Here is an 18,751-nt window from a genome sequence, read left to right on the forward strand (position 1 = left end):
AGAGTTCTGAGAGTAAGAAGAGTGTCCGGGAACAGATCCCCGCAGATAACTAGCCTGTGGATTCATCTACTCTCCCGTGTTTTCCTCCCTGTCACCCCATAATCCTACTGCACCAGTGTCCTGGCGATGGCTGTAAATTGTTTTCGACTGTTTCTACTTTGTACAAGTTTATTTCTCAAGTAAACAGCTTTAAGGACCGTTCCTGGTTCAGCCTTTCAAAAGTAATCTCTGTGTGTGTGGACTCATTATTACATCTTCTGGAATTCACCAGAATGACGGAACAGTGGCGTCACCCGTGACAAGAGACTAAGGTAAACCGAAGTTAGGTTAACCTCCCCTTAATAACCTATCCTCAGCCCCTTGGACGTGTCCCTGGTTACCCTTCGGGTAGGAGACGGTAGAGCCACTGTGACAAGGCCCAAACTCTACCTCGCTGTCTCCAAGGCTGGGGCCCGCTCCTCGGACACTGCACTATCCCACCATGCACTTGTCAGATACCGCTGTACATGTGACACGGGTTAGGATGGTAACATTGTTGCACTACTGTACACTGTTACATTATTAATAGCGTTGAGTTGCATCTCGTCATCCACATCTTTCCATACGTGTCCAGGTAAGACATGGAAGCTCTTGTCAGATCAGGATACATCTCTCTACCTTAATACCAGGAGCCTTCCCCCTCAGGGAGGATCTGTCCGTACACATCTGAATTTTGGGATGGAGGGGTCAGGTTATGTGCCCAGTCAAGGAATGTTAATAGCAGGTCAGACTGTTCCCCCTCAGTGACTTTCCTCTAAATCCCTTGTCTCTTTCAGGAAGCCCAGGTGTCATTGCCCTTCTAGAGGTTCATGGTGAGGGGATGTTCTCTATCTGAGGCATAATTTAAAGTTGCCGGGCCCCAATGCAAAATCTGCAATAGGATGCCCAACTATAATGCTTTATTTATAGTACTGGTCTGCTTATATGGAGAAGAGAAACGATTTGGGCCCCCTAAGGCTCCAGGGCCCGGTGTGACTGTACCTTTTACACCCCCAAAAGCTATGAACTAAACTTTCATAAAGCTTTTGATATGTCACAGAGGCATGTGAGAAGTTTGTATTGGAAGGCTCAATATGCTGAGACCCCACCAGTCGCTAAAATGAAGGGGCCAAAGTGCTGTCACAATTAAAGGGGTTGTACCAAAATGAAACAACAATCAAGACCACCATGAATATGTCAGTCGTGCAACTGAAAGAAGCGGTGAAAGACAGAAACGCATGGAGAACATTGATCCATAGAGTGACCGAAGGTTGGATGCGATGATCATCATCATCATCACCAAAATGACAAGTTATTCCTATAACTTGCTGATCGGTGGGGTCTCAATGCCAAGACCCCCACTGATCTCCAGAACGGGACTCCTGTGTCCTGTTCTGCCTATCACTGTAGGGGTTGCTTCCCCCCCTCATCAGTGACATCAGTATGAATGGAGTGCTGGCCAAGCATACATAGGTAGTGCTCCATTAATTTCAATGAGACTGATGGAAATACCCAAACAGGAGCCCCTTGGGTATCTCCGCAGTCTCATTGAAAGTGAATGCACTTGCACGACCAGCACTCCATTCAGTCTCTTCCTCACTGCAAGGGGTGCAGTAACCTGGCATTGAGGAGGATGGGGGACACAGGACCCCCGATCTCAAGATTGGTGGGGGTCTCAGCAGTGAGACCCCCAGTGATCAGCAAGTTATTCTCTATCCTATGGATTGGGGATAACTTGTCATTCTAGTACGACCCCTTTTACTCTTTTCAGCTATCTTCTACATGCTTAATAAAAAGATCTATTAGCCCTTACACCACTTGCTGATTACATCATTACAGACGGCTGAACACGTATCCCCCTTCGTTTAGTGATTGGTGGGGGTCTCAACAACTGGATCCCCACCAATCAAAACCTCAGACATCGCTGTAACATGATTAAAGTTTTTTAAAATTCTAGTTACCCCTTAAAGGAGTTCCGCAGAACTTTCATTACTGACGCCCTCAGAGATAGGTCATCAATACTTGATCAGCGCCACCCCCTTGGATCAGCTGATCCCCAGGTCCGCTGTTTGTATGGACAGCTCTGGAAGCAGGTAGCTCTGTCCACATTGCAGCCGCCTGTTTTGGTCCTGCATTGGATTCAATGGGAGTTGTGCCTGCAGTACTAACAAGGCCGCTGCAATACGGACAGCGTTATCTGCTTCCTGCGCTGTCTGCATTGACAGCAGTGCCAGAAATCAGCTGATTGGCAGCAATCCCGAGAAGCAATGCCCTTCTGATCAACTACTGATGACGTCTCCTGAGGATAGCTCAGCAATAGTAAAAGTCCTGGAGAACCCCTTTACTGTTGCCATCTGATAATATTGTACTGCTGCACTGCCGTTTTTGGCGCTGCAGCTCTGCCAGTGGGCACGGAGCCTGGTTACAAGTGTAAACTCTGCTGTATTGTTTCCCCACTGCATCCATACAGACGAAGTGTGCCCATAGATGACCTGTGTGCCAGATAGTCTGAGCTCGTCCAGTAAGACTCTGCCCTATAGAGACACTACGAGCCAGTAGAGACAGACGGCACGCATGTAGACATACCATACCTGGCAGAGCACGGACGAAGAAACCTATCTTGTGTATTATGCACTGCAATAGCCTGTTACAATCAGTGGGCATACGGCCATACTCAGGAAATAGGCAGGGAACTCGCATATTCACTACATATTTACCCACTTATGCAATTAATTTAATGAGGTTTATTTAAGCGTAAAAAGACTGCCATGGGCAGAAGACCGCAAGAAAACAGCGCGTTTCGGCCCATGAATACGTTATGTATTCACAGTCCGAAATACGCATACACCCATGTAAATGCACCCTAAGTCACAAAGTCGCCGACTCTTCATAGAAATGCACAGACCCTGCTCCCTCCTCCTTCTCTATGGCTCCACCTACATGCCGCCTCCTGATGTCTTAGATAAATTTCCAAATGAAGTTGTAGAACAATTATTATGTGGGAAGTGGATGATAACAGAGAGCTATAAACTTTAACTTTTCTTATAGCTATAGGACAATGTTCAGCATCGCACCGCTTCGGCCGGGTTCATATCTGCACTTCTGTTCGGAGGTTACATCGTAGATCCGTTACAAAATACTGGAAGAAATCGCGCTGCGTGCAGTGCTTTTTACATCCGGCAAAATTCTGGACAGCTGAGTGAAAACCGGATGGACCCCATTACAGTAAATGGGGTCCGTTCTGCGCTATTCTGATCCGTCATAAGATGGACCCATTCGGCCAGGGGATTCCCCTTTCCTGCTCCCCAAATGGAGCAAGATCCCGACGCAGATGTGAAAGCAGCCTTTGACCTCTTGGGGAACATTCACATATAGGTGCGGAGGCGCACCAAAAACTGCATCACAATTTACACCATGTGATGCTGAGTTTAACGCAGATCCCCAGCAGATTTAACTCTTTCCATTGAAGTGGTGAACTCCGCTGCATATCCAATTTTGAAATATCGTCTGCATTTCCAATCTTGCTGTGTGAATGCACCCTAAGATCCCCGCACACTGGCATACCTGTCCATGTTCATACACCGGCAGCACATGGACCCATTATAACCTATGGGGCGACGCAAACTGCCATTTTTCTAATAAAAACCATTGCGTCTCCTATTCTTCTTCATATCACAGGCAAGAATTAGGACATGCGAATACACGTCAATGTACGGCTGTCCACGTATCAGACGGGTATCCATGCCGTGTCCAGTGTGAGTTGTACCTGAACCTCTTGCTACAACTCACATACGTGTGCGCCCGGCCTTAAAGTGATATCTCGTACATGCACTGATTTCAGATACCTTATTTGTAATGGCCCTTTTACACGGGACAGTTATCGGGTCCGAGCGTTTCTTCGAAGGCTTATTCGCCCTATAATTGGCAATAATCATGTAAAGGGACCAATGATCAGCCAACGGCTGGCTTATACAAGCATAAAAATGCTCACTGATTGGCCGCACATCTTTCCGTGTAAACGGGAGACATCTGATCAATGACAGCTCTATGGGGACGAACGATTGTGTAACGGTTTGTCATCCCTAGAGAGCATATAAACAACCCAACTACACAGTGGTAACAAGCCCTGCTGATTGTCGGTCAGTGGTCATTAGCATGGGCAGATTATCCATCTGGACCATAAGACCACCAAACCCTAGCAAGAAGTGGAGCTGAGTTTGTCATTTGGCACAACTCATCGTAACATGACCCTTTATGACTAAGGTGTTACATGGGACTGCAAATGAACCAATATACTAACTTAAAGCAAATAAATAATAAATGACACACTCAGCTCTGCTACATCTGTACTTTATGCTGTGGCTGCAGCTTTGCAATGATTCCTGTGCAGCCTGTAACTTCCACCCTGGTATTGTATGAGGAAATCTCTCCAGGATCCTCCCCTTCCATTCTCCAGCCCTACAGAAGGTATATAAAGGCTCGGCCACAGTAGAGAGGTTCACACAAGCAAGGCAAGGAATCTGGCTGCTGCCTCCCCAGTCATCACCATGATCATCTCTAGGCTCCAGTGCTGCCTCTTGTACTTCTTGTGTGTTCTCTTTAAGAGTTGCCAGTCCTTTAAGAACGATGCCACTGAGATCCTATACTCCCATGTGGATAAACATATAGCGGACAGCACCAACAGCAGCGCCATCAACCAAGCCAGGAATGGGGGCAGACACCCCCAAAACTCTGCTCTGGACAGGACAAGTAAGTCCCTGCTGACTGTAATATTCTCTTCTATCACCTGCAGCTCTTTGGCTGTTGTCACACTACAACTCCCAGCATGCTGGCTATCAAGTTTTAATCTTGTAGAGCCAAGTATGGCAAACCGCTGCTTTATTATATACAAGTGCAAGTTAATTCTGGGGGGGGGTCCTACAGGAAACTGCATAAATAGCAGTTCCCTAATATATATTCGGAATCCGAATCGCATTGGTTTGTCCCAATTAATATAGAGGAAGGGGCTTAATATCTAAAAACCGGCAATAGAGAAGCCATGGGATAGATATGTATCACTTCTAGCATAGGAAAACTCTAAGGAGCAATTCCAATGTCTATATTTTCAGACTACATCAGGAAATTGCTGAAAGGGCAACTCCCCGGCTTATTGTAGAATTCATCGCTTTAGCAGCTACACTAATCTGAACTTTTCTGTTTAACGGACATAGGTGGTTGGAAACTCCTAGTGATCACCTTCATATGTAGCAGAGCTGAGTTTGTCATTCAACTGAATTGAGCTAACTTTGTGAAAACAGTCTTGTGTAAAGCCACATCACTGGCAGTTGTGAGCAGCAGCAAATTCAGCTCTGCTACATCTGAGTGATATTCAAGGTGTAAGACCGACCTTCCTAGGTCAAACCTACAGATGCGGCAGAGCTGAATTTCTCATTGGACGTTCAATAATGATTTTGCCAAGGACTGTAGGAAAAACCTACTAAATTATGTGCATTGTTAAAACTGTGTATTTTTGCGATTTGACGCCGATTCCACAGCAAAATCGTATCGCGTTCATTTTAATGGAAATCCACGCTGTAGTCTATACCACTCTGAGTTTTTTAGGCTGTTTCAGTGCTGGGAATTTCGCACATGGATTTGCTCATTGAAAAGGGCTACATCCACGTGCGGATCCGCGACCCTACATCTACTTATTGCGGAAGAAATCAGTGCACATTTGTTTATAGAGGCTGAATCCACGTGGAAAAATCCGTGTTGGGCTCCGCTGTCTAAACATACCTTTACAGTGCAGATACTCCCAAAGGTCCAATGGCAAACTCCTTACTATAATTCTAGATGTAACTTACACTTCCCAGGGCTAACTTTTAGGTGTAGTGGAGCTGAGTTGGTCATTTTGTACAAGCATGGCAATAATGTTCTACTTAGGATTTTACATAATGTTGCCGAAAAACCTACTATATTATATTAATTCCTACAGACAACGTAAACTCCCAAAACGTCCAATGACAAATTCAGCTCTGCTACATCTGTTTGCTGTTACTATTATTTTTATCGTAAGCTGCATTTTATGACTGTTAAGGGGGATGTTTGCACCATATCCAATATACTGTATGAAGGAGGTCATTATGCTGCAGTGCATATAGGGAGATGTAGTGATTTCAGAAGGGTTGATCTTATTGTTGGGCTGTTATGGGAATCCATTGTCTTTATACAGTCACTCATATACTTTCCATATGACTCTGCACAATGTATATCCCCTCCCCTATACGCTTACTATATAATATTACCCCCGCTAGCGACCGCCTACATTTAACGTAATATAAGTGATGACAATTAGCGGAGAATTCCCACTAACGTCTCTAGATATTAGGATCATTACCGTGACACCGAGGATATGAGAAAGCTGCTCATGTGGATCATACAGTCCTATGTGCTGTAAAACCTGTGCAGATACATGTATGAATGTAGCAGAGCCGAGTGTGTCAGATGGAACAGAGTTAAGTTTGCCAGATACAGCAGAGCTGAAATGGCCAGTAACACTAGAGCTGGGTTCGACAGATGCAGCCGACAGCCCTTCCCATATGTTAGAGTTGAGTTTTTCAGAAGATGACTATCACATGCAGAGGAGTCTAACTATCCAGGCGCAGTAGAGTAGAGTTTGTCAAATGCATCAGAGTGAGTTTGCTATATACAGTAGGCTTGAGCTTTCCAGATGCAGCAAATGCCAAACTTTTCAGGTGCAGCAGAGCTGAGTTTGCCACATGCAGTGTAGCTGAACTGTCCAGTCCAGTCTAGTAAAGTAGATGATGGGGTATGTTCACACGGCAGAATCTGATGCAGAATTTTCCATGTGGATTCCGCCTGTAAAACAACGGCAAAACTTGTTCTACCTTGTATTTTGCTGCGGATCTGCATGTGGATTTAACCTTGTCAGTTTGCAAAATTGTGTGAAATTTCCACCGTGTTAACGTGCGGATCAATGTGAAAAAGTGACATGTCAGTACTTCGCATGGAATGTTCTGATGTAGCAGAGTTGAGTTTGTCACATACAAATGCACATCGAAATTAAAGTCCCCAGGTGCAGCTGCGCTGATTTTGTCATTGGCATATCTCTCAATGCTGATAGATAGAACTGCAGGTGACTTTACGTATTTCCATCTGAGAGACCGCACAATGCATGAGCAATACATGACAAAGTGCTGCCATATTCACTATATAGAAGAGGGCAGGCGAGGAAAGGCTTCATCTGTGCAAAGACTTCAACCTTATATGATGTTACTGAAGGGCAGAATGATGGCTGTCTGACAAGATATTTCAATTGGTTATGCAAAGAAGATTATGCTGTTGTTCTATGGTATCAGCCATTTACTGTGACGTGTGTGGGGCACCTCTATAATCACAGACGTCTTCCCTAATATACGATACATCTCCTTTATGTCTGGATCTTCAACTTTTGTAACCTCAGAAACTTTAACACAACTCAAAAGTAGAGGAGCAACCTGAACTTGGACTAGTGATGTCACCGCCTGATGCAGTGATGTCACTTAAATTGACATATTCAGTGTTAAATCATATCTGGTCCATCATCTACACTGAATGGAAGTGGAGCCTGTGAAATTGTCTAGACTTGCCTCAGTTGTAACAGGTTTTCAGCCTTAGGCAAGACTTGTTCCAATCACTGACAGCAAGCATAGATCTTGAAATTAGTGAAATAAATCAGTCATTAGTAAACACAAAAGTATATTAAAAAGTTATTACATTTTCGCTATACAGTGATTAAGTTACAGATAACCCGAAAACCCATTGTTTGCTTTAACTGCAGTCCTGTGTAAAATAAATCTTTGTTACATGAACAAGTCATGCAGTGAATAGAAAGTTACCAAGGAAAGTTACAATGTAGCAGATGGTACAGAAAAGGTCTATGTATCTCCTGTTACAGGTGCTCCCAGACTGGACTTCATGCTGTCTCCATTTATGAATAGGTCTCATAGACAGACGCCCTCCTCAATTGTCATCCTGCATTAACTTATCTCTACAGATGCAGCAGAGCTGACTTTGTCATTAGAGTTCAGTTTTCCATTTTAATCGCTGTAGAATGAGAACTTCTGAATACATTTGTTTCCATTCCTCAAAGTTCTCAAGATTTCGATTTGCTGTCAGTAATTGAAAACATTACATTTTCCATCCTGAAGATTTAATCCTGCTGGCGCATTAGTAGGGCTTGTGGAAGGAGAGAGCGCTGACACACTGTAACAAGTCCAGCACCTGTATGACAACAGTATTGGAGAATTATCTATACTGTCTTACTGGGAAATAGACCACACAGGCAGAAACTGCGACAAATTGGTCACAGTGGCACATGCTGCTTTGGCACAACTTGATGGGCACTTTTCTCTTTCTTATGCCACTTCTTGGTTGGCCTACTATAAAAAAAATTGGCGTATTTTAGGATTTCACTTAACCACGTTCCTTTTACTGGAAAACTTTCAAAACTGTCCAGTGAGGTTCAACAAGTGTCTAAGGGTGCGTTCACACCTAGCGGAACTGCTGTGGATTCTCAAGCGGAAAATCCATGCTAAAATCAGCGTCGATTCTGCATCAAAAACGGCGCCAAAAAACAAACCATTGATGAGGATTTTCAGCTCATTTCAGCCTACACATACAGGCGGTCCTCTCATCTACAAAACCGCTCCTGAGCGCCGCTGCCGATGCGGAAGTGGGCTGCCTGTCACCGGGGATAAGATGGTGTCACTCAGTAGCAGTTGCCGGTTGACTATGTGCATTGCGCCCTTGATGCGTCAGAATCCACTGGCGTAACTATAGGGCTGGGGTCACACAGGGCGGATTTGCCGCGGTTTTGCCGCAGCAGATCCGCCCGCGGCAAAACCGCCCGCGGCCGCTAAGCCCGGGATTAGCCAGCCATGTGGACGAGGTTTCTCAGAAATCTCGTCCACACGGGACGGCTAATCCGCTGCGGTAAATCTGGTTGAAACCGCGGCTGCGGCGGCCGCAGCCGCGGTTTCAAAAGAAGCAGCATGCTCATTCTTTTTTTCATTCCGCTGCGGCCGCGCTCTCCTCTATGGGAGCGCCGGCCGCAACGGAAGAGCAAGCGGCCGGACCGCTTCAAAGCCGCCGCGGCTTAAACCGCGGCGGCTCTGCCGGCGGAGATCTCGCGGTTTTTGCTGCGGCCAAACCGCGAGATTTCCGACGGCAATCCGCCCCGTGTGACCCTAGGCTAAGGGATGCAGAGCCCATTAGGCTAGGGTCACACAGGGCGGATTTGTTGCGGTTTTGCTGCGGTTTTTCCGTTGCGGTTTTGACGCAGCAGAACTGCTTCTGCGTCAAAACCACTTCAAAGGTGAATTTTGGCTTGCGGATTTTGCTGCGGATTTTCGTGCGGTTTTTTACTTTTGTCGCGTATTTGGTGCGGTTTTGGCTGCGTCCATAGAGGTCTATGGACAAAAAACCGCTGCGGAAACGACCTAAGAATGAACATGCTGCATCTTTTAAAATCGCGCCGCAGTTGCATTTCCGCACTGTGGCTGTGCAGAAAAAATCCGTCCTGTGAGAACAGCTTTTTGGCAAATCTCGTTTGTGCTGCATTGCACTGCAAACGCAGCGGTTTTGCCGCAGTGCGGATATGCAACGGCAATCCGCGGCAAAACCGCCCTGTGTGAACCCAGCCTTAGCCTTAGGGGGCCCTTACGGTCTCTCCTTTCCATATAGGGAGCCTAGTACTATGACTAAAGCATTATAATTGGAGGCCCTTTTACAGGTTTTGCATTCGGTCCCAGGAGCTTCAAGTTACGCCTCTGCGTTAAGCAGTTAAGAGAAGTTGGGGGGCCCCAAGATAAACTTTTGCACACGGGCCAATGAGCCTTTAGCTACGCCCCTGCCAGAATCCAAACCAGTGGTGCGGAATTGACGCAGATATTGGAGTGGATTTTCTGCTTTGGAAAATCTGCACCAATTCCAAAAAGTGTGACCGCACCCTTAAGCGCACAGTACATCCAGAGCGCAGTGCATACACCAGTTTTGTTTGGCGCAAATTAATCCAGAATTCTGCCGCACATAGCTTAGTAGCCATTCCCCCTTCCTCACTATTCTCAGGATGGGCTTTCTGTTTCCATTCACTGAAAACAAACAGATCTTGAACACATTGAGGGACCGATCGCCAGGGTGAGGATTTTCCGTAGCCAATTACTCCTGCGAAAATTTGCGGCATTTCTGCTATGTGTGAACATACCCTTAATCTGACTCGGCTCTGCTACATCTCACAAACTGGGCTAGCTTCAATTTAACTCTTCTCTGCTACATGTAACATACTCAACTTTGCTACAGCTGACAAATGTTGCTCTGCTACATCTGGCAGATGTGACTTTGCAACATCTGGCAAACTGAGCACTGCTATATCAGCCAGACTAAACTCTATTAAGTCTGACAGACGCCGCTGTACTATATCTGTCAAACTAAGCTCTGTCAAAGGAGTTGTGCCAAATTGTAAAGTTTTCTCCTATCCACAGCATAGGGGATAGCCTTCTGATTGGTGGCGGTCTGACCACTGACCAATCCCAAGAGCAGAGGGCACGCGGGAACGCTCCTGCTCCGTTCACTTCAATGGTAGCACTGGAGAATGCTGAACGTGAACTCGATAATCTCTTATGCAACCTTCACTCCATTCACTCGGAGATTGACCAGACCCCATTTTCTGGATCGGTGGCAGAGGTGTAACTTGAAGCTTCTGGGCCCCAATGCAACACCTGTAACAGGGCCCCCAACTATAATGCTTTATTTATAGGACTAGGCTTCCTATATGGAGAGGAGAGGCCCTATGGGCCCCCTTAGGCTACTGGGTATGGGTGCAACCGCATCCCCTATAGTTCCGCCAGTGATCGGTGGGCGTAGGGAATAACTTTAGAACCCCTTTAAATCTGATTCAGCTCTGCTACATTTGTCACAGCACACAACTAGATCAGTAAGATTCTGCACTACTCTATGTGTCAGCCTAAAGCTGCTCTGATTTTTACCATTTCGTGTGATCATTGTTGAAAAGTTAGTACATATGAGCGTTCCCAATGGCTGACCGCAGACTTTGGGAAGCTCTGCCGGAGGACTTCAAACAAGTGTCGGAGAGACAGAGGAGACGTGCGGCGGAGCCAGACAGCGCCTCTTAGGTGATGTATTGTTTTTTTTGCTTTTTTTAATGCAACTAGGACTTATTTTGGGGGAAACACTAGGATTTCCTTCTGTAAAAGTTACATCGCACCACACAAAAACACGGTGCAACACAAAGGAAGGGTCCATAGGGAAACATGGGCTACAAAACCTCACAAATGGCCGATTTTTTTTTTTCTCACAATGTAGTGGCCTACAAAATATCGCTAATGTGAAGGAACCCATTGGAAACCATGGGCTTCACATACATGCGATTTGCAGTGCTATGACATCGCAAGAAAATTGCACAATTTTGTCGCCCGTGTGAAACCAGCCTAAGGTTTCATTCCCATGGCGGCGATGAGCTCCGCAAGCAGAATACCGCAGCATAGTCTGTCACGGCGCCCCCAAAGACCCCATACTCGCCTCCGGATCCTCTGTGCGAGTCCCGCATGCACAGTACAGCGCATGATGCGCCGGCAGTGTCATATGACGCAGCCAGCGGTGGGCGCGGAAGCGGTGGAATTCCGCAGCGTGAACATTCAGCTATTAGGTTCAATAAAACCGCCTGAAATCCGTCCGTGGGCATTAGCCCTAAAAGACAGGATACTTTTCCGTGTCTCTCCATGTACATCTGTCAGACTTAGTACTGCTTCATCCGTCAGGCTTCGCTCTGCTACACTTGTACATCTTTATCTTAAACATATGGCCAAGGTTCCATTCAGAGCCGCCATTTTGAATTCTGATAAAATACAGGAGGGAATAGCGCCACATGCAGCGCTACTTCATTCTGTAAAATACCGGACAGTCAGGTGGAAACCAAACTGACCCCATTATAGTCAATGAGTCCGTTCTGCGCCATTTGGTTGCATCACGACACAGATCAGTTAGTTCAGTGGATTCTGGTTTCCTGCTCCCATAAAAGAGAATGGAACTCATGTTGCTAATATGAACAGGCCTGAAATCTTTCTTGGCTCTGCTGCTTCTGTCTAAAGGTGCGATTAGATGGAACGATCATCATTAAAAAGAAATCGCTAGACCGTTCAAATTTGTACAATAATCGTTTGGAGTAAACATGGCCAACGATCAAACGAGAAACGATGATTCGTTCACTTATAGTTCATTTCATGCAAGCATAAGAGTCATTGTTGGCTCCTTTACAAATTCTTCAGTTTAAATACCAGTTGTTCAGTCGTTCTCCTTCATTGGTACAGAGAATGTGAACAACTGAACGATTTAACAACTGAGCGATTTCTCTGCCTTCATATACTGGTTGAATGAGCGCACTCTGCAAACGATAAATCGTTAAGTGTAAAAGCACCCCAAGTCTGATGGAGCAGCAGAACTGAGTAAGGCTTCATTTTTACCTGGCTATTACATACGTCGGCCGAAAATCGCTGCCATGTGAAGCATTAGATTCCAATGCAATCATTCACATGAGCAATTTTCTGGTGCAAGACAAAATCTCACCGGCAAAATGGGAAATCTGTGAGCGAAAAGTCGCCGATTTTTCTCGCTGCGTGAAAAAATAAGTCTTGACCTATCCTTTGCCAAAAAAAGCTGGAAGCTCCCATAGACTCCTATGGGAGCTGCAAAAAAAAGGGAGTAGAAAGGAGTTTACCTGTGTCCGGCGCTTGGAAAAGAAGACAGCTGTCGCTATTTAAGCTATTAGAAGTCATTCCGAGGATTTTTGCCGACCGATGCAATTCTGCGCTGTATCGTATTTTTCCTGCAATACGCCCGTGTGAGTGGACGGGAAAGCACTAATTAAGCTCGGGATTCGATCTCGCCTATTCATGATTAAATTTACCTTGCATGCAGGTGGATGTAAAAACACTTGTGTGAATGAGGCCTAAGGGTGCTTTTACACGTAACGATTTATCGTTCGCCCAAATGAACGATGTCAGAGTTTTCTAGTGCAGCTCGTTTATACAGGCAGATAAACTGCTCGCTCGCCAAGTTGTTCAGCCGTTCACTTTCACTATATAAGTGAATGAGAACGACTGAACGATTAGCAAACGAGCCAACAATAGTTTTCACACATTATCGTCTATCGTTCGATCGTTGGCCGTGTTTACACTGAACGATTATCGTTCAAATTTGAATGATCCAGCAATTTTTTTTTTGCGATTATCGTTCCATCTAAACGCACCTTCAGCTCTGCTACATCGGTATGTCAGTAGCTGTAGATAAGACGTGAAGAGGCCAGGTAATAGCTGCTTCCGCTCTCACCTGTCTGTGACACTTCAGCAATGTAAGGAATGATTCTAGACATGAAAGGCTTTGATTTGCGTCCAGCATTTGTTTGCACTTCCTGGCTGAGTGTTTCTGCGCCCCGGGGCTTTTGGCAAAAGTAAACACATAGACATTTTACTGAGCTCTCTGGCACCCAACACTCGCCTCCAGGGGCCCACCACCAACCTGACTCTTGTCTGATGACGGGGGAGGGGGGATCCTGGATCGCAATGAACAGAAATTACATTTGGCTTCTTTCCATCGTGCATTAATCATCAACTGCGGAAAAAATGCGAAGATTTTTGGCGTCGCCTCACCTGGGTTACAACATGTATGACAGCGAGGAATAGCGCGGACGTGTGGGTGAGAGGTTCCGGCATCACCCATTGCCTTGGCTGATTGCTTCCTACACAGTGGAGATTCTCCATCACTTAAAGGAGCATGTCAGTTCCCATCTTGTCCCATTTTCGCGGTTCTCAGGGTGTTTGAACCTGCTGTGTCTCAGGTTCCATGCAAACATAATTAAGGTTGGATTTCAGAGGTCTTTCAGCAAGAGGTCATTGGTCATCACTTCCAGCAAGACCTGTGGATACATGTCTAGGGCATGACAGCGTAACTGCATGGACTTGAGGCGTTTATTTTGCTTTAATTAAGGAGTCGGCACAAGTTATAAAGTAAAATTCCTTTAATTCATTATTAATGGGAGCTGATGGATGCCCCATTATCAGACTCTCTAAATGATCAGTTGCTCAATTTCTTACAATCAATATGGCTGCCATTATAGCCAGCTTTTCTATACTCCTGAATGGCAGCTATGCCTCTCCTATTCTTTATATGCTGTTTAGTCAGGCTGTTTGGGACTCTAAGAAAGTTGGGTAAGCGTCATGTTGCGAGGCCACATCTGCTGACTCTTCTCACCTCTCCCTCTTGGGGGCTCCAGCTGTTAGTTTTCATATCTTGTCACCCAAAAGGTGCATGCGCGCACTCGGTCTGCTTCTAAAAGGGCCAACTCACACACCCAGCTTTCCCATCTCCGGCCAGTCTAGATAAACTTCACTCAATTTAAGGCACCCTCCCCCACTAGAAAATGCCTGAGCAATTAGTCTACTACTGTGAAAAAACGTTTGAGCGTATTCTGTTTTCCTGTTTTTGACCCATGCCTGTTTCACTCAGCTCTCCTGACTTCTCCTCTCCTGACCTTTGTTAGTTAGTTGACCATGACTTTGTCTGCTGCCGGCTGCCCTGACTCTTAGTCTCATCCTTCATTCCAAAAGTATTCCACCTGCCCTGATCTTGGTTCTGTTACATGACCACCCCTCTCTCTACTCCCTCCGATACCGCGTTATGGAAAAGATGACCAAGTCACACCAGCTACTTCTTAAATTAGCCCATTTCTGGGGTCTCCCAAGGGAAAGATCAGATCCTAATTGGTGGGGTTAAAGTGTGAAAACTGGGGAACCCAAGATGCAACCTCTGGATCTAGCCCTAAGTAAGGCACATGTCATGACAGCGAGTTTTATTGGGGGTCTAAATGGCAGCCATATTGGTAGCCACTCAGCTGTTCAAGAAATGGAGTAAGATATTACTGAATGATATGTATAGCTGGACAACTTGTGATCATAAATGATCTTGTCTTCCAAAAATAGTTCTACAGCTATCCAATGGTTGTATGTGGTATTGCTGTTCAATCCCATTTACGTCAATAGAAATGACCTGCAATGCCACACACAACTCATAGACCGGTATGGTGCTGTTTCTGTATGAAAGCAGCCATGTTTTCTTAATCCCGATCAACCTGTTGCTTTTTGACATCTGCTCAGCAGAATGTCCTTGGTAATTCCCATGGAAGTAGAACAGGTGATAGATGTGTAGATACCACATTGACATCAGTGCACATGAAACATCAGCCTGTCTATAGACCAGGAGGGTCCAATACCTTATTAGTTCTTTGACAACAATTCATAACATGTGGCAAAATGAGTCTGTGTGCGCTAAGGATCACTTCTGATAATGAGACATACTCATCACCCCTTCTGTTGACTCATGATCGTTGTTTGGGCCGGAACATGGGCCCATGTGTGGGCAACATGGGGTCTTTACTAAGACATGAGTGGAATATTCAATTAGGTTGATATATGGACCATCCTTTATAAGTTAATTAACCTTTACTGTCATTGCTTTACTTCCAGGCCACCACCAAGTTGGGTGTCGAGAACTGAGATCCACCAAGTACATTTCTGATGGCCAGTGTACCAGCCTAAGACCCTTAAAGGAGCTAGTCTGTGCTGGAGAATGTCTTCCTCTCCCCATTCTTCCAAACTGGATTGGAGGAGGTTATGGCCTGAAATACTGGAGTCGTCGAAGCACTCAGGAATGGAGATGTGTTAATGACAAGACGCGTACTCAACGCATTCAGCTCCAATGTGCAGATGGCACCTCCAGAACCTACAAAGTCACTGTGGTTACTTCTTGCAAGTGCAAGCGATACACAAGGCAACACAACGAATCGAGCCACAACTATGAAGGAGTGTCCCCTATAAAACCTGCCCATACTCACCAATATCATCAGTCCCACAACAACAGAGATAAGAAACGAATAAGTAAGATCAGCAAATTCATATCTAGCTAGACTCGGGACCCCAGCAATTGTGACTCAATAACTTTGCCCCTTAAGATTTACAAAGACATTACAGTTCTGGGAACCCCGATTCCAGAGGTCATTGGACGAAAAGCTACAGAAATCCTCAATGTATCGTGAATTTTTAAAAATATCCTAATCATTTTGAAGGAGTAAAACATTTTAAGGAGAAATTCCAAATAGTTGGGAAGAATTTGTATGTTTAATGGTATTGTGGACAGGGTTCAAGGTGCTTTTGAATAGATTTAAAACACAACATATGTACAAAAGAAAGATGAAATAATTTATAAATCCCTTACTTTGTGGCTTGAGGTATAGCCAAGCTAAAGTCTGTTTTTCTTATTAGTATTGCCTTATCTAAAAATCAAAAAATAAAATGGAAAAATCTGCCAATATTTTACACTTTCTGCTCCTAACAGGTGTCATGCCATATCCAACTACTCGCTTATAAATTTATTCTTCTCCAGTAAAATTAACAATTAAAGAATCTGAGCCATTTAAAGGCTATGGAAACCTTTGTGCGTAAGAAAATCAATGCACACATTTTACTAAGTCCCTGCAGAAAAAAATGATGCACTTACCTGTTTTTTTTCTCCTTAGCATTTGAGTTTTCCTTCTCATTCATTTAGAAAGCCTCATACTTGGTTTGCAGACTTTTACATTCTGGCTTGGGGGAGTCATTCCCAGCAATGATCAGCTAATCTCTCTCATGAACATGCAAAAACTCATCTCCCCCTTCTCCTCCTTTCTTCCAAGGTTGTGTAGCATAACCACACCCACTTAGTACTACACAGCTATCTTTCCATCCTCTTTGAGTAGGTTCTAGACCTGTTCCTCCTCACTGCTAATAAGAGCAGAAAATTCACCCAAAGTGAATTACAGTCCTCTGTAATAGTAGCTTTCTCTGCTCTGCCCTCCTCCTGTCTCCCCCCACCCTCCAACACTATCATACAGATTTTTTGTAATAGAAGCTTTCTCTGCTCCGCTCCACCATCCCCAGGCATTTTCATGCAGCCATTTGGAGAGGCAATGAATGCACTTTCAAAACAGGGAAGCAGCTAGGGCAGGAGCTGTCAGTTCACTCTAACAGAATTTGCTAAGATTTCAGTCCTCCAGTCTGCACTGCTACAGAATTCAATACAAGCATTGAAATCAAACAATCAGAAATTTGTAACGAAAACTAGTTACAAAGTCTTAATTTCCAGAAACACATTGATTTAAAAGAGTGCAAAGGTCTACATAGTCTTAAAAAAATGTTCAAAATGTATTTCTTTTTCAATTTTTTAATTAAGTAAAAATAATCAAATGATTAAAATTACATTTTAAAAATAAAAAACAGATAAATATTTTTTTTGGAAATGGCAATGTCACTTTCTACCTTTTGGAGAACAAAAAACTTATATTTTTAATTTAAAGTCATTAATTAGTTTAAAATATTTCAGAAATTAAGGCCAAAAGAAATATTTTGACTAAAATTTAAATTGAATCGTCTTCTTTTTAAAAAAAAAAAAATTGACTAAACATCTCATTTGAACTGCTAAAAATGTAATAAAAAAAACAGTTGCCGACAATAATTCAATTATTAACCCTTTCCATTCCACCGTCTGACATCTGAAGACATTTTGATTGAAGGCTGCACAGCTCCAATGTCGGAAGACGTCCTGCAGGGTATTTTTACTGTAAATTACTGGCCGCTCTGTTGTCGGGGGCTCTCCAGCATGCCCCATACCGCAGTACTGGCTCTAGCCAGCAGACGGCGCAGTTGTATAATGGCAGAAAGAGAAAGCCCCCTAGGAAACCCTGAATCCAAAATTGGATTGCAAAGGGTTAAAACACGTTAAATATTTCTTTACAGTATTGTCTTGACATCTTAAGCACCCTGTTGTGTTTTACCAGCATTAAAATATTGGTGATTATAAATTAAAATATAATAAAAATATTTATTTGTCACTGTTTTACACCGTGCTTCGCGCCGGCTTGGGTTGGTCACAGGTAAATGTGGCTGGTAGCCCTCGCCTCAGAAAGGTTCATGTAGCTTTTGAATGTGTATTTTTTTAAATTGTACAGTACATTATATGTCATACAGCATTTTTTTATTATGTATCAAAGTATTTTCTTACAACTTGTAAGTAGAGTGCATTCCACTGTTGTGTAGATATTGTAAAATAATTCTGTAGTATTTGTGGTATATTTTTATTGTTGTATTTTATTAGTCCAGGACATGTGTCTGAATGCTTATTAAAAAGCTATAATGTGCAATCCAGATCTTATATCTGTGTTTCTGATTATTCCTTGTTATAGTTGGGTTTCTATCCTTAGGACCACCTGCCCATCATTTAATGTCCTAACTAGCTGACTCATTAGCTACTCATGCCTTGTACAAAGATGCTTTTCAGTATGTGTAAAGATCAGGCGCGGGTTGTAGGAAAGGTAAAATGGACAAATGCTCCATCAAACTTTGATGCCATTCTCAGTGGCCTCCAATTACTTCTGGCACCATGGGCGTAACTATGGGGGGGTGCAGAGGGTGCGGTCGCACCAGGCCCAGGAGCCCCAGAGGGCCCATAAAGTCGATCTTCCTCATATTGCAAAGAGAGCTGAGAGCTGCCTCTGATTGGTCACAGTGCTCAGCCAATCAGAGGCAGCACTCACTCATCCATTCATGAATGGGTGAGTGAGAGCTGCCTCTGATTGTCTGAGGGCTGTGAC

At 44.4% G+C, this 18,751-nt stretch overlaps 1 protein-coding gene across 1 annotated transcript; it reads left to right on the top strand.

Moving 5' to 3' along the window:
• Positions 1–4,508: 4,508 nt before the first annotated feature.
• On the top strand, positions 4,509–18,312 carry SOSTDC1 (sclerostin domain containing 1). The gene is made up of 2 exons (XM_066584621.1): positions 4,509–4,767; positions 15,594–18,312. Exons 1-2 carry the CDS (start codon positions 4,566–4,568, stop codon positions 16,031–16,033), a joined length of 642 nt encoding a protein of 213 aa, XP_066440718.1. The 5' UTR covers positions 4,509–4,565; the 3' UTR covers positions 16,034–18,312.
• The last annotated feature ends 439 nt before the right edge of the window (positions 18,313–18,751 follow it).

Source organism: Eleutherodactylus coqui, chromosome 12 (assembly GCF_035609145.1).
Source record: "Eleutherodactylus coqui strain aEleCoq1 chromosome 12, aEleCoq1.hap1, whole genome shotgun sequence".
In the NCBI taxonomy this organism is placed as follows: domain Eukaryota; kingdom Metazoa; phylum Chordata; class Amphibia; order Anura; family Eleutherodactylidae; genus Eleutherodactylus; species Eleutherodactylus coqui.

Excerpts from the sequence above, each read along its gene's own strand:
- SOSTDC1 (XM_066584621.1), top strand. The coding sequence starts at position 4,566 with ATGATCATCTCTAGGCTCCAGTGCTGCCTCTTGTACTTCTTGTGTGTT. Across the intron at positions 4,768-15,593 it reads CTCTGCTCTGGACAGGACAA|GCCACCACCAAGTTGGGTGT; the intron begins GTAAGTCCCTGC and ends CTTTACTTCCAG.